Raw genomic sequence first — 16,585 nt, 5'->3', positions numbered from 1 at the left:
CAAAGGGTTGGTAGTGGCACAAATCAACTCTTGTCTTTGAAATGACTGGATCCTCTTCAATTTGTCTATCACCACAACATTGGATTGCAATGATCTCGCACCTACCTACCTCACTGCGCCCTTGCACTTTTTTAACTTCACTTTCTCTGTAACTGTAATATTATAATGCTGTGACACTATATTCTGCACTCTAATATTTTTCTCTTTGCACCACCTGTTGTACTTCTGTAATGGCTTGATAGTATAGTATGATTGGACTGAGCTGCACACAAACAAAGCTTTTCACTGTCTGCGTGATAATAATAAATCAAAACCAATACCATTCCCCCTATGCCAACGATGCAGCTGCAAACAAGACTTTCACTGTAATCATACCTCACTGAACTTGTGCATATTATAACAAACATTAGAACAACAAAATCACATTCAGCTATTGCTAGACTGATCACAAAAACCATGAACTGAATCAGGAAGGTAAACCTGCTCAGGCAGACCTGCTACATTCAACAGTGAATGCCGGAAAACAATTAGACATTAAACAGAAATGAATGGCTCCAATTATATCCTCAACAATAGAAGAGCACAGTAAATGCATACCAAAGGCAAGACTAAAATGCTGCAAACACCATTAACCAGAGAAACACGATATTAACACAAATAAGCCGTTCAAGCTTTCATGTCTATTCTACTGTTTCATGGTCATGGTTGATCTTAATCTCTGTGTCACTTTCCTGTACTGTCCTATATTCTTTGATTTTCTTAATATTTGTCATATAAAGTCATAGTATTACACCGCACAGAAACAATCTCATCGCCCCAACTTGCACATTCCGACCACAATGCCCCATCTATACTAATCCTACATTTGGCCCACGTCCCTCTAAACCTTTCCTATCCATGTACTTGTCTAAATTTCTTTGAAATGTTGTTATACTACCTGCCTCAACTACCACCCCTGTCAGTTCGTTCCATATACCCACCACCCTCTGTGTCAGGTTCCAATTGAATCTCTCCCTTCTCATCTTAAACCTATGTCATCTAGTTCTTGATTCCCCTTCTCTGGGTAAACGACTGTGCATTTACCTGATCTATTCCCCTCATGATCTTATACACTTCTATAAGATCCTAGCCTGCCCAACCTCTCCCTATAGTTCAGGCCCTCGATTCTCAGCAATATTTTCGTAAATCTTCTCTGCACTTTTACCAGTTTAACAACATATTTCCTCTGGAATGTTGACCAAAATTAAACACAGTTAGGCCTCAACAATGTCCTGTACAACCGTAACATAACAATCCAACTTCTGTACTTCGTACCCTGACTGAAGAAGGCCAATGTGCCACAAGCCTTCTTGACCATCCTATCTACCTGTGATGCCATTTTCAGGGAACTACATGCCTACACTCCTAGATCCCTCTGCTCTACACTCTCCAGGGCCCAATCATTCACTGTGAATGTCCTACCCTGGTTTGACTTCCCAAAAAGCAACACCTCGCACTTATCTGCATTAAACTTCATCAAACTTTCCTCAGCCCACTTGCCCAACAGATCAAGTGCTGCTGTCATTTTTGATAACCATCTTCACTATCTACAATACCACCCACTTTAGTGGCATCTGCAAACTTACTCACCATGCCTTGTACATTCTCATCCAAATTGTTGATATAAACCACATATAGCAATGGGCCCAGCACTGATCCCCAAGTCACTGCACTAGTCACTGCCCTTCAGCACAAAAAACACCCTTCCACCATCACCCTCTGCTTCCTTCCATGAAGCCAATTCTCTATCCAGTCGGCTAGCTCTCCCTGGATCCCATGCGTCTAACCTTCCAGAGCAGCCTACCATGTGGAACCTTATCAAATGCCTTGCTGAAGTCCTTGTATACATTTACAGCTTTGCCCTAGTTTAGTTTCTTCGTTACTTCTTCAAAAATCTCATTAGATTCAGAAGACATGATCTTCCACGTATAAAACCATGTTGACTATCCCTAATCAGCCCCTTTATAATCAAAATGTATATATATCTTATCCCTCAAGAATCCATCGCCATTAACTTGCCAACCACAGGCTCACTGGTCTATAGATCCTAGGCTTTAACTTGCAGCCCTTCGTAAATATAGAGGCGCATGACATCAGCACCCTCCAGTCTTCTGGCACCTTACCCATGTCAAATGATGGTTCATATATTTCAGATCCTATTTCCTTGTTCCTATCTGAAGTTGTACAGTCCTAGGGACTGAGATCCTTCCATAAAACCAGCTGCAGTGCTGAAAGCCTTCATTCAGTGACTCCCCCTCAACTTTACTGAAGATGTGAACCATCAGAGCACTTTTCCTCTAAGCTTAAAAATGACTATTCAAACCTCACCCTGATGACTTGAGGATAATCTAGACCGATATACATCAGTGCAATATCTGATCACGCATTGCTCTCTCTTCTAATAATACTGCGGCCGGAAGAAGTTGAGTCACACATGAGCAAAGCTGTACGGGTTTCACAGGAACTCATTCTCTATAACTGCTTCCTGATCTGCTGAGTACATCTATGATTTTTTGATTTTATTTCAGATTTCCTGTCTTTGCATGGTTTTAGTGTTCAGTGACACAGAAAGAGACCATTCAGCCAATCATGTCCATGCTGGCTCCCAGCAGAATGACACCAACAGCCCCATTCCCTGTCGCCTTATGTTAGAGATACAGCATTGAAACAGGCCCTTCGGCCCACTGAGTCCATGTCAACCATTCATCACCTGTTCACATTAGTTCTATATTATTCCACTTTCTCATTGACTCCCTATGCACTTGGGGCAATTTACAGAGGCCAATTAATCTACAAACCCGCACGTTTTTTTGGGATGTAGAAGGAAACCAGTGCACCTGGTGGAAACCCACGTGGTCACAGGGAGAATATGCAAATTCTGCACAGGCAGCGTTCGAGGTCAGGATTGAACACGGCTCTTAGGCGCTGCTTGGCAGCAATTCTATCAGCTGTGCCACTGTGCCGACTTACAACATCCTCTGCCTATCCACTCCCATTTGATCCTTATTCAACTCCTCATCAATACAACAGTCAATTAAACTAGTGCCATCTTTTTACAATGAGGCAAGAAACCAGAGCACCTGGAGAAAACCCATGTGGCACAGGGAGAATGTGAAAACTCCCCACAGATAGCATCCGAGGTCAGGATTGACCCTGCGACCCTAGAGCTGTGATGCAGCAGCTCTACCTGCGGCATCACTTTGTTCGCCTGTGTTTTGTCATGTTGCTCCAGAAATTCTACAGAATTCGCTTTGAGGTAGATGATGTACTTAAGTTCATTAGTCATAGGAGCAGAATTAAGCCATTTGGCTCATCGTGTTTACTACATTGTTCTATCATGGCTGATCTTTCTTTCCCTCTCAGCCCTAATTTCCTGCCATCTTCTCACAACCTTTCACACCCTCACTAATCAAGAACCTGTCAATCTCCACTTTAAAAACACCCAACGACTTGGCCCCCACATCCAGCAATAAATTACACAGATTCATCGCACTCTGACGAACAAAATTCTTCCTCATCCCCTTTCTAAAGGTACATCCTTTTATTCTGAAGCTGTGCTCTCTAGTCCAAGACTCTCCCACTGGTGGAAACTTCCTCTCCACTTCCAATCTCTCAGGCCTTTCATTGTTTGGTAAGTTTCAATGAGATTCCCCCCCTCACCCTTCTAAACTCCAGCAAGTATGTGCCCAGAGCCATCAAAAACGCATCATACGTTAACCCAATCATCAACAGGATCCAATGCCAACACATCCCTCCTCAAATATGGGGCACAAAACTACTCACAATGTTCCAAATGCGATCTGACCAGTGCCGTATAAAGTCTCAGCATTACATCCCTGTTTCATATTCTAGTCCTCTCAAAATGAATGTTAAAATTGCATTTGCCTTCCTTACTAACGATTTAACTTGCAAATTAATCTTCTGGGAATTCTGCACTAGCACTCCCAAGTCCCTTTGCACCTCTGATTTCTGAATCCTCTCCCTATTTGAATATGAACCCCGCGGTCTAGGCTTAAGCTCAGGGGTGACCGCGCTTTTGCGGTTGCAGCTCCTAGACTGTGGAACAGCATCCCTCTCCCCATCAGAACTGCCCCCTCCATCGACTCCTTTAAGTCCAGGCTCAAAACCTATTTCTACTCCCTAGCGTTTGAGGCTCATTGAGGAGGCGCTGTGAACTGTTTGCGTGCTACTGTATGTTTCTTTTTTTTCCCATTGGAACCTAATCAGATGTACAGCACTTTGGTCAATGTGGGTTGTTTTTAAATGTGCTATACAAATAAAATTGACTTGACTTGACTTGACTATTTAGAAAATAGTCTACACCTTTATTCCTACTGTTAATGAGCATGACCGCACACTTTGCTATGGCTGTATTCCATCTGCCACTTCTTTACCCACTCTCCCAACCTGTCCAAGTCCTTCTGCAGACTCCCTGCTTTCTCTACACTACCTGCCCCTCCACCTATCTTTGTATCATCTGCAAACCTGGCCACAAAGCTATCATTTCCATCATCCAAATCATTAACATACAATGTGAAGAGCAGAGGCCCCAACAGCGACCCCTGCAGAACTCCATTAGTCAACTTCAGTCAACCAGAAAAAGCCCCCTTTATACCCACTCTTTGCCTTTTACTATTCAAACAATCTTATATCCAAACTGGTATCATCCCTCAAATACAATGGGATCTCATCTTGTTTAACAGATTCACATGTGGCACCTTATCAAAGGCCGTCTGAAAATCCAAGTAAACAATATCCATCGACTTTCCTTTGTCTATCCAGCTATTATCTTCCTTGAAGAATTCTGACAGATTTATGGCAAGATCTCCCCTTCATTCTGCCAGCTGTGGCATGGTGCCAAACCAATTCCCTGGATATGCCCTGTTAGTGGAGCAGTACAGGGTAACGTAGAGACTGTTGCTGTAGCAACTCTCACTACTGGATACTCTCGGAGTAACATGGTTTCTCCAGCTCAATGCCAGACAGGAAGCTGCGTTAAAATGAATACCTCGCTTTCATCCCAAAGTCACCGTTCACCACCCACTGGATTTTGCTCCTGAATCCCTAATCTGCTTCCTCTCGCCGGAACCTGTCATTCCTCTCATGAATAAGAAGAAAATGGAGACCATTCTGTTCAGAGTTAGTGTGTCAGGTCCATGACCCTTCATCAAAATGGAGCATTTTCATCCGAGAGTTGGGGCTGCTACTCTTCACATTGTATGTTAATGATTTCAGTTGCAGAGAAGTTGGGGGAGGGATAACAGGGATTATCTCCAATAGGGTGAGACAATGGGTGAATGCAATAGATGGAAGGCTGGTTAGCTGCTTTCTCTGTGCTACATGTTGCTCTGGGGCCATGGGACATGACCAGCAGGTCAAGAAGAACTAATAGAGTGAGAAAAAACTTGGCTAAATTCACAGATGGACAGCTCGAGAAATTACCAGTCCTGATATGAACAGAAAGAAATCTACGGAGTGTTCCCAGTATTTAATGTTTTTATTATAGTTTTACAGCATCACCAACATTCTTGTTTTTTATTTGCTGTAATTCCAATTACTAATCGACTGATTGTCATTCTCTGATATATCTTCCGCATTGATTCTATCGGTTCTGTTTAGTTTAGAGATACAGTGTGGAAACAGGCCCTTCAGCCCACCAAGTTCATGCCGACCTTCAATCAACCATCAACACTAGTTCTATGTTATCCCACTGCCTAAACATCAGGGGCAATTTTACAGACTAATTAACTTACAAAGTTAATTTATGGCTTTGTGAAGAAGGGTCTCGACCTGAAACGTCACCCATTCCTCTTCTCCAGAGATGCTGCCTGTCCCGCTGAATTACTCCAGCTTTTTGTGTCTATCTTTGGTTTAAACCAGCATCTGCAGTTCCTCCCTACACAACCTACAAAGCATGAGTCTTTGAGATGTGGAAGAAACTGGAGCACATGGAATAAACTCACGTGGTCATAGGGAGAACATGCAAACTCCATGCAGACAGCAAGTGAGGTCAGGATAGAACCCGGGTCTCTGGCGTTGTGAGGCAGCAGCTCTACCAGCTGTGCCACTGTGCTGGTTCTGAGTTTTGTTTTACAATTCCTTCCCCAACATCACATTTATTGTCTTTAAATGGCTGTGATTTGATGGCCCTCTCCCACCACTCAAACCCCACCACAACACAGGCTCAATCAAGTTTGTGATGGTCACGTCAACACAGTGCAGGAAGGGGATGCTGAGTACCATGTGGTGGTGCCTGGTAGCTGGGGTTTGCAGCAGGAAGGGCTATGACCACACTGCCACTGGTGAGAGCTACTGCCTACTGAAGGTAAATGGACATCTTCAGCTCATTCATTTTATGGGGTTGGAGAGGAAAAAACTGTACTTTCTTAGACATTGGACTGAATTCCTCTGTGGTTGTTCAAGAACATGCTTTGCACATTTTTTTTTTACAAACCACATAGTTTGTTGACACGCCTAAAAGGCCTTCCGGCACCTCGAAGGAAGCAATATTACATCAGCATTGCAGTGAACTGACAGTTTAGATTCCAATACTACAAAATCTACAACTGCTGCAAAATGAGTTTTAATAAACTATGTTTAAAATGTTAAATTTCCTGTTATGAATGCATGCCATGTTATAGTTCAACCTATTACAATTAGCTCCTGTCTTACTTTTGCTACAAAAATGTTATCATTATAAACATCTCATAATAAAGTCATTTCCAATTAATCTCTTGTATAACAAAGCATCAATATAGTGAAACATCGTTACAAACTTACTGCACTTGAAGATTCCTCTGATGCGTTATTTGTTTTTCCGCTATGCATATTTCACGCTGAATTGCTCGTCCTTACCTCTCTTGCAGCTAATGTTGTAAGCAGTGGAGCTCCACCCCACCCTATATGCAGTTGTAACCCACGTGAGTGCCCCAGGAACATAGTCTGTTGTTTCACAGTCCCTTGTACTTTCCCAGCCTTCCATGAAATTGCCTGTTAAAGGCAATTTCTACCTCCCTTTTGTCCAATGCATTACAGAAGTATCTAGATGAGCACCTTGTGCTGCCAAAGTACAGAAACTGTGGAATAATTGTTGAATTCCAGGCACCCTGTAGTCTCTGTGAAAGAAAACTCCCCCTCTCACCTTGAGCAATGCCCTTTTTGTTTGACATTTCCACCCTGGGTAAAAGATCCTGGCTATCCACCCTATCTACGCCCCTCATAATTTTATAAATTTTAACCGAGTTATAGATCCTCAGACTACTCCAGGTTCTACACTTCATTTGTTTTACCCATAATATTTCTTGCATTGAAATAAATACCCTTCAGCCAATCATTCCCATTGTTATTAACACAGCACTGCCTGTTTATTCCATTACATTAACTTGACCTAACATCTAGCTTGCCCTCAATTCTTCCACTTGCTGACTTATTCCACTGTTTTGTGCAGCCCTGCCACTCTAGTTGAGACACTCCCGAGTAACACCCTGCGAAGATATTGGTTCCCCTCCAGTTTAGTGCAAAACTGTCTTTCCTGTACAGATCCCACCTCCCTTGGAAAGGACTTGTCACAGTTACGTGATTTTTAAGGCGACTGCCGGCGACTGTCAAAGTCGTAGCAGATCGCCGAAATGTTACAATCCCCATATCTGTGGTCTCCTGCCAGATCAGCTGAGTGAAGTGCTCTAATGGGCAAAGAGATAAATAAAGCACAAATTTAACCTTAAGGGCCTGCCCACTTAGGCGATTTTTAAGGCGACCGCCAAAGTCATAGCAGATCGCCGAAATTTTCTTTTACCCCACGACAATGGCCACGACAATGCCGAGTCAGGTTGATACAAGTTACCTGTATCTTTTAGCACCTGGCTAAAAGATTACTCCGTCTTCGGAAACATCGTGAAATCCCCACGCTTACCTGAGCGTCAAACTGTTGCCTCCAATCTACCTGTCAAATGTCCTGACGGTAAATAAATTGGTTAAACAAAACTATCTTCTGGTATCTTCAAATCCCTTTTCTTAATTTAATATTACATGCTTCTAAATGCATCTGCGACAACCTAGCAAACCTGGAAACAGCATGCGACAGCGCCCGCAATAAGCTACGATACCTGGCGACATGCCAGCTGTCGCCAAGAAATTTCTATCTGGAAAGTTTTTCCGCGACACGCCGAGATCCGTTACGATTCATTGAAGACTCCTCACGATCATGCCCGCGACACCCCGGCAAACATTCGGCGACAGCCTAGTCCCCGGCAGTCGCCTTAAAATCGCCTAAGTGGGACAGGCCCTGAAGAGAGTCCAATGATCCAGGTACATGAAGCCCTCTCTCCTCCATCAACTCTTTAGCCTCACATTCAACTGTGCCATCTCCCTATTTCTTGCCTTGCTCACACGTGACACAGGGAAGAATCTCAAGGGTACAACATGAGACGTTCTGCTTTATAACTTTCTATCCAACTACCTAATTCCCTTTGTAGGTCCTCTACTCTCATCCTACGTATGTTGTTTGAACCAACATGGACCGCGAGCTCTGGCTGCTCACCCTTCCCTTTAAGAATGTCTGGAGCCCAATCGGAGACATCGTTGACCCTGGCATGAGGGAGACAGCGTAACTTCAAATAACCTTTGCTTCCCCACTCCCTTCATCCTTCCCCCATCCTAGTTCTCTAACTAGTTTCACTGTCCTACTGATTAGATTTTACTGATTGCAAGCCTCGTTGTCACCTTCCCCTCAGCTAACAATGAACCATTCTACATTTTCCTTCGTCATCGTCCCCTCTGATCTGTTTTCACACCTTACCCTTCCGTATCTCTATGTTTCCCTCTCCCCTGACTCTCAGTCTGAAGAAGGGTCTCGACCCGAAACGTCACCCATTCTTTTTATCCAGAGATGCGCCTGTCCCGCTGAGTTACTCCAGCATTTTGTGTACATCGTCCTGGAACCTTGCTCACAACCACAGAAACATCTTGTCAGTCCCCCCACTCCCCTATCACGATTGCTCACCTTGACTTTGACCTACTGTACAATTATTTTACTCTCTGATGAAGGGTCTTCGATTTGAAACGTTAACTTTTGTTTCTCTTTCCACAGATGCTGCCTGAACTGCTGAGTGTTTCGAACATGGTGGTGCAGTGGTCGAGCTACGCCAGTGACCTGGGTTCAATCTTGACTATGGGGGCTTGTCTGTACGGAGTTTGTACGATCTCCCCGTGACCTGTGTGGGTTTTCTCCAAGATCTTCGGTTTCCTCCCACACTCCAAGGACGTACAGGTTTGTAGGTTAATTAGCTTGGTATCAATGTAAAAGTGTCCCTACTGCGTGTAGTGAAGTGTTAATGTGCGGAGATCGCTAGTCGGCGCGGACTCGTTGGGCCGAAGGGCCTGTTTCCGCGCTGTATCCAAAACTAAACTAAACTAAATATTTTCTGTTTTAACTTGGGATTTATAGCATCTGTAGTTTTTTAAAATTTATCAGACGAAAGAGATTGTGAGTTCAGAAATAATGTTAGCAAACCTGTTATTTTGGGGCAAATGGGAAAAATTGAAATGAAAGGGAACTAAATGGATGATGAAACTAAGTGGATGATCGTAATAATAAAGAGCTATTTAGCAATACGATTAATACCATTAGGTTGAATACCTTGCTCATATTTCATGTATTAATCTTGCTTTAATTTCAAGCATGCAGGATGACCAGGACACTGCAGTGAATGTCTTTGACCTTGGACTGACCTCCTTGATGGAATGGAGAAGCAGGGAGGAGATGGACAGTTGGTCATATGGGGCAGCAATGTTACATACCTGTGTCCTGCAGGCATTACAGGGCCCTGCTGATACTGGGTATTCTCCCATATGCTGTTCGGTTGGACTGCTGTATTCTGGCATTACCAGGTACTCCCGCACTTCTCACTGAGTGAGGGGTTCGGGGATAACAGCATTGCTCCTGCCACATCCATCATTTATTCACAATTTCAGCAACTGCACAGCACAATTATCATCTGAAAAATATATCAATGAGATCCAAGAAATAAGAGGAGCAGCACCAGGAGAGCGAGGGAGGTGAGACAGTGGCGGCAGCATCGTATAACACCTTTCCCTGTTGTCTGTCTGCATTCTCTGCAATGCAGTCTTCGAGCTGCACCAATCTCTAGGCTGTAAATTCTCACCTCTCTCCACCTCCCCTTCCTAGTTTTAAGCTGCTGCTTGGAACCTTCTGCTTTACTGCCCTTACACCGCCTCACACGGCTCATTCAGAATTTGCACACATTCCTGTGAAGTGGGTGTAAACATTTTAAACATTAAAAGCACAATGCAGGTACATCAATCTTGCCCTGCGCTTAACACCAGCTCAGCCTCACATTTGCCAAGTCCTGTCAATGTCTGTGCATTTGGAGGGTCCAGTCTGAATAATATATTGCAGCTGACACTCACTGATAGGGACGTGATACAGCTGCACTGTCCACAGGTTCACTCCTGTCTATTATCCAGCCACTACCCGTGCTGCCGATTGGTTGCCCATTGCTAATGCTTCTTTCCTGCTGTTCAGCTTAGAACTGGGTGTTGTCACAACTTTTGTTCCTAAACTGTGACCCCTCCAGCTGCACTGATGACCCGCTCTTTAAACTTTAACTCCAGGTCATTTCAGAAATATTTTCTGTAATCTGTCTTTCCCTTGAATCATTATATGGAACCCAAAAGATCATGGCCACTATTTTGAAATCAAGTAAGGAGCTCTCTGGAGTGTCCTGGTCAAGTTTGTCATGCAAGCAGCATTACAAATAATGCTGCATTGTTGTATATAAATTGGTCACTGAGTTCCCCAGTATTTCATCAGCAACCTTCAATGGTTGCCAACCATTTACCCTAAAAGTGAGCCATACCACATCTTGGATCTACCTGATTCATATTAATGTAGTCACGAGGAACTGCAGATTCTGGAATCTTGATCAAAACACAAAGTCCTGGAGGAACTCAACAGATCTGGCAACTGTGGAGGGAATGGACGGACAATGTTTTGGGTTGGAACCCTTTTTCAGACCTTTAGAATTTAATGTACAGCTACCAATAGTGGAATAATGGAAACCGAGGATGTGAAGTGAGTTGCAATTGGAACACTGCAGTGGTAAACTGGAGATGATTTCAGAGATATAGAGGGTTAAAGCCACACAATGGCCCGAACACAAGGAATTTAAATTGGATGATTTTGGACTGGAATCAATGCTTGCCTTAGGACACAGACAGCACTGTTTTGGATGAGCTGAAGTTTATGGAGAGAGGAAGATAGAAAGATATTTAAGGGAATGTAAGAATTTTTATGCAACCAAAGGGAATAGACATGGGGAATCAATATGTCGAGTCATTAATATAAATTGAGAATTAATAGTCAGATACAGCAAGCAATTAGAAGGTTAATTTTATATTGGTCTCTATTGCAGGAAAAACAGGGAAAAATCGAGGCACCATTTTTATATTATATCGTACCCCTTTCAGGTGACATCTGAAATAATGAATACAGACCTGGTCTCTCCACTGAATGATATACTTCTGATGGGAGTGCAGCAAAGATTGCTACCTGGCATGGGGGAGTTTGTCAAGTGAGAACAGCTTAAACAATTTATGCTCTCCGGAGTTTAGGAGAATGACAAGTGATGTCATGTAAATGTACAGAAACCTCCAGGGGCTTGACAGGGCAGATGTGTCTGTGGTGCCTCCAACCAAATATCACAGTCTCACAATAAGTGGTCTGTCATCCTGGATAGAGATAAGCAGAGATATATTCATTGAGAAGATAGTGAATCTTTGGAATCCATTACCCAAGCCAATGCGGTGGACTGAGTCAAGGAGTTTGTTCAAGCAGTGATCAATTGCTTTTGAGAAGGAAAATAACTGCAGGTGCTGCTACAAATCGAAGGAATCACAAAATGCTGGAGTAACTCAGCGAGTCAGGCAGCATCTCTGGAGAGAAGGAATGGGTGACGTTGCGGGTCAAGACCCTTCTTTAGACATCAGTACCAGAGATCGCTGGAGGATTTATCCCAAGCTGATACGTCATTCCAGACAACGTTCAAGCATGTGTAGTTTGTGGCATGAATATTTTTGCCGCTTAAGGTCAGGTAATGACTACCTCTTATAAATGACAGTCATTATCACCAATTTTCCAGGGATTCCAGGGATTACTCTGGACCAGAATGCGCTTGGACTAACACATACATAAATGTAGTGTCTATTAAATCTGGTTGGTAGATGGGTGCCCCAGCAAGTTACAGATCCCTTGATACTCCAAGAGTTTTACATTGTTTACTTGCTTGGATGAGTGCAGCTCGAACAACACTCAAAACAGACACAACAGCTGGAATGACTCAGCGGGTCCGATAACAGAACCTGGATAGATGACGTTCTGGGTCAGGACCCTTTCTCAAACACTCAAGAAGCTTGACACCACTAAGGTGATGTAGTCCAGGTCATAGGAACTGGTATAGACTGATGGGCTGAATGGTTTCTTTCTGGAAGTGTAACAAGGAAATATGAAATATACATGTAAGGAAGCTAGAATAGTGCAATGAAGTCATATACCATGGAAACAGGCCCTTCAGCCCAACTCGTCCAGGCCAAACAAGATGCCCATTTACACTCATTCCATCAGCCCATGTTTGACCCAAATCCCTCAAACTAATAGTTTGCAGCCAGCTTGGCCAGATATCACAACTGCTTTCCTGATCAATGCCAGCACTTCCTTCCTCAAGTGGAATGATCTCATGGAGTTCTAAATCTTTTCCCCTGTTTCAGTTCTGCTATCTATTGGTCATTGAATACTTGAGAGAGCAGGCATCAGTCTGGTTGACAATGGCAGGCCAGTAGGGACTTCTTGTACTGTGGGTCCAGAGCTACACAGTTGTGTTGGAACCACAGGTTGGTAGAGATGGAGAGTAACTTCTATCCTCTTGCATTATTGTTCTCTTTAAATAACTAAATTGTAGGAGGTTAGAAGTCCCTGACCTGCCATTGCCCACCAGATTAATCTCTGTCGTCATGGACGAGTTGGGCTGATGGACATCTTGGTCAACATGGAAGAGTGGGCCAGAGGGCCAGTTTCCATGCTGCATTCCATTACCCTCTGGTTTATTTTTGCAGCTGTCCACCACATTTTGGTAGTCTCTATGCAAAGACCTCCATGTAACTGTGGACTTTCCCCTCCTTTAGACTGATCCTCTGGATGGGCCACTGAAGCTTCTCTGGTGGATTTCTGGGTTTGGGTCGGGGATGACTGGGCCCGGCTGCAGGCTTCAGGATCGTGGCTGCCGCAACCATGCTTCGGGAGATTATTGGGCCTCTGAGGATGGGGAGCAGTGGCAGCCAGGAGTGACTTCACTCTGGAAGACAGTGAGTAGGTGGCAGCTCTAGAACGGCGGTGGGGTTGGGGGGTGGGGAGAGGAAAGGAAAGGGGCTCAGAGGGATAGGTCCAGGGGAGGGGGACAGAGGTAAGGAGGCTGAGCGAGGGAGAACTGGACTGTGCAATGGGAGGAGGGGGGGAGGGGGGCAGCGATGGAGAGAGCCTGAGGAAGACGGTGTGTTCAGGTTGGTTGACCTACCTCAATATCTCTGCAGCAGAGCCCGATCTCCAGTCCTCTTGGACCTTGACACTGGACCAAGTCCTCGCTCCGTCATGTCTCAGTTGTGCCACAACTATCCAGCGATAAACAAATTCATACGCTGGCACTATCCAGTCTTCACAACCGAAATAAATCATCATGGACTCCTGAACGGCCTAAGAAGGAGAAGAGGGAGATTATACTGGAAGGGAAGGAGCGGTGGCAGTGACTGGTTGGCGAGTTCATTCGCATGTGGCGTTCATATTGTGGAAGAGCTGTGCGATGTGCTTGTGTGTGCACTGTGCCTGTGAACACGTGGGATGTGAGCAAATATAGTGTGTTGCCCTGCGATGCTGCTGATGGTCCAGGTCTCCAGAGTGCATTTGTATATGGAATTTTGCTCCTGCCAAATTGTTCCTCTCTTGCAGCACTCAAAAGTCCGTGGTCCTGAGACTTGGTTTTCCTGGTGATCTCCTTCTACAACCTGCAGGCTAGTTGCCTGTGTGTCCTCCTGCACACCCACCCCCTCCCCTTTGCTCCCACCCTCAGTATTACTAGAATAGCTGTCTCTGAGTCCTCCTGCACACCGCCACCATCCCAGTTCCTCGTCCCCTCCCCCCCCCACCCCCCCAACCCGCTTTGCACTGAGAACCTGAGACTCCTCTCTTCTGGCCCCAGCAGCAGGCACACCCCACACCTCCGTGCGTGCAAGCTGCCCGGAGCACCACAAACATTGCTCTTAATTAATGTCTGTGCACTTTGCAATTCATAGCATTTGCACCTCGAGACTGTTTTAATGCGATAATAAGCAAGTGGCCTCAGCGTGATGTGGTAAAACCAGACTTGTAAATAAGCTTGCCATTAACCGTAGACTGCCTTTCACCATCTCCTCTCTACAACTCTTCGTCATACCATGGCTGTTTTGATGCTACTTACTGCCTGGGGAACCGTGACAGTTGTTGACCTGCCGTTCGCCATTCTCAGTGGAAGGCACATATTAATTTTACATAAAGTGGCAGAGCCTTCTGTGGTGAATGTCAATCCAGTGAGAAAACATGTGTCTGCATATTTAAGAATATTAATCAGCCCAGCTCACAGATTAAATCTTGTGCCTACTGATGCTGGTAGTCCTGTTGTGTTGGCAGTGATGGCGAGGCAGTAAATGGATTATATTCTGTTAGGTTTGTTTACGCAAATACAGATGGATTTCACCCACCATTTGTTAAAGACATAAATAGATGCATTTATATTTCAGTGAAGCTTTATTTCCCAAATGCCTGAGTGCCACGTATTTATTCCTAGTTTTTCCTGGAACTGGTAGTCCTTATTGTTCTACACCACCCTAAAGTTGACCATTACTCGCATGGGCTTCGCTCTGCCTTCTTCAGCTTTGGATCCTTCTTCCTGGGACAGTGGCGATGTGCTTTCTTCTTTTCTTCCTTCGGAGGGGCTGCAAGGCAGCACACAAACCTGTCAGTATATGTTCAAACACACTCGCTTTGTTAAACAAATTGTCTAACACATGCCCGTGACATATCCGTGGGTTGGTAAGAAGGGCAGAAAAATGGCAACTGGGATTGAGATCCATGAAAATTGTATCGGGCGGATGTTGGAAAATCATGAATCCACAGAGAACAGTTTCTGAAAGCAATATATCACGGAGCCAAGCAGGGTTATCTTGGATCAGGTAATGGCTAATGAGGCAGGTTTAAGAAATAACCATGGAGGAAAAGTATAGAGTTAGAATAAGGGGCAGCACAGTGGCAGGTAAACTCGCTGCCTCACAGTGCCAGAGACCTGGGTTCGATCCTGACTACGGGTGCTGTCTGTACAGAGTTTGTCCATTCTCCCTGTAATCGCATTGGTTTTCTACGGGTGCTCTGGTTTCATCGCACACTCCAAAATGTCAATTTGTAAGTTAATTGGCTTCTGTAAAATTGTCCCTAGTGTGTAGGATAGAACTAGCGTGCAGGTGATTGCTGTAAAGTGTGGACTTGGTGGGCTGAAGGACCAGTTTCCATGCTCTCGAAATGTGAACTGTATAATAAAATGTTATCTTCTGCTGGAGGGAGAAACCTGGATCAGAAGCAATCAACGTCAAAGGGAATCACAAGGGACTGGGGCGAACAGCTGAGCAGGGAGGACAGCAGTCAGACATTAGAGGTAACTCATGACACTCAGCAAAAATACATCCCAGGACAGTGGAAAGATTCTAAGGGAAGGACCAACCAACTATGTCTAACCAAGGAAGGTAAGAATGTTGTTAAAATGAGGTAAAGAATAACAATAACCCTGAAGCTTGGGATAATCAATTAATTAATTAATTAAAAATTTATTAAGCAGACTCATGGTCCATTAGAATACACATACAGTACACAGTATATACATATAAAATTAAATTAAATTAGAAAAGGCAACAATACCAATGTTTCCACATAGGTGACAGGTATCTCACGGCACTGAAACCAGGATTTACCAGCAGCACAATGATGGAATTCTGAGAACCATTCAATCGGCATATAAATTTAAACATGGCGGCACGGTAGCGCAGCGGTAGAGTTGCTGCTTTACAGCGAATGCAGCGCCGGAGACTCAGGTTCGATCCTGACTACGGGTGCTGTACTGTAAGGAGTTTGTACGTTCTCCCCGTGACCTGCGTGGGTTTTCTCCGAGATCTTCGGTTTCCTCCCACACTCCAAAGACGTACAGGTATGTAGGTTAATTGGCTGGGTAAATGTAAAAATTGTCCCTAGTGGGTGTAGGATAGTGTTAATGTGCGGGGATCGCTGGGCGGCACGGACTTGGAGGGCCGAAAAGGCCTGTTTCCGGCTGTATATATATGATATGATATGATATGATATGAGATTCCTCAACAGGGCATGAAACGTATTGACTCCTGCACTACAAAACAGTTCACTTGCGCTGCACCACCTTGGCTTTCTAAGCAATATGCGCATGCA

General features: G+C 44.4%; 2 protein-coding genes across 2 annotated transcripts in view; both read right to left on the bottom strand.

Annotated features, from left to right (window-relative positions):
* Positions 1–10,132, bottom strand: part of glipr2 (GLI pathogenesis-related 2) — a 53,266-nt gene extending 43,134 nt beyond the window's left edge. Inside the window, exon 1 of the mRNA XM_078426510.1 lies at positions 9,838–10,132. The gene's annotated coding sequence lies outside the window, so the exon portion shown is untranslated. The remainder of the gene's footprint in view (positions 1–9,837) is intronic.
* A 4,766-nt stretch (positions 10,133–14,898) lies between these two features.
* LOC144608559 (uncharacterized) overlaps positions 14,899–16,585 on the bottom strand; it is a 43,242-nt gene continuing 41,555 nt past the window's right edge. The window contains exon 14 of the mRNA XM_078426509.1: positions 14,899–15,075. Within this exon, the coding sequence (XP_078282635.1) occupies positions 14,981–15,075 (95 nt within the window). The 3' untranslated portion in view covers positions 14,899–14,980. The remainder of the gene's footprint in view (positions 15,076–16,585) is intronic.

The sequence above is a fragment of the Rhinoraja longicauda genome, chromosome 31, assembly GCF_053455715.1.
Source record: "Rhinoraja longicauda isolate Sanriku21f chromosome 31, sRhiLon1.1, whole genome shotgun sequence".
NCBI lineage: Eukaryota > Metazoa > Chordata > Chondrichthyes > Rajiformes > Arhynchobatidae > Rhinoraja > Rhinoraja longicauda.
This window is presented reverse-complemented; position numbering and strand designations above follow the sequence as displayed.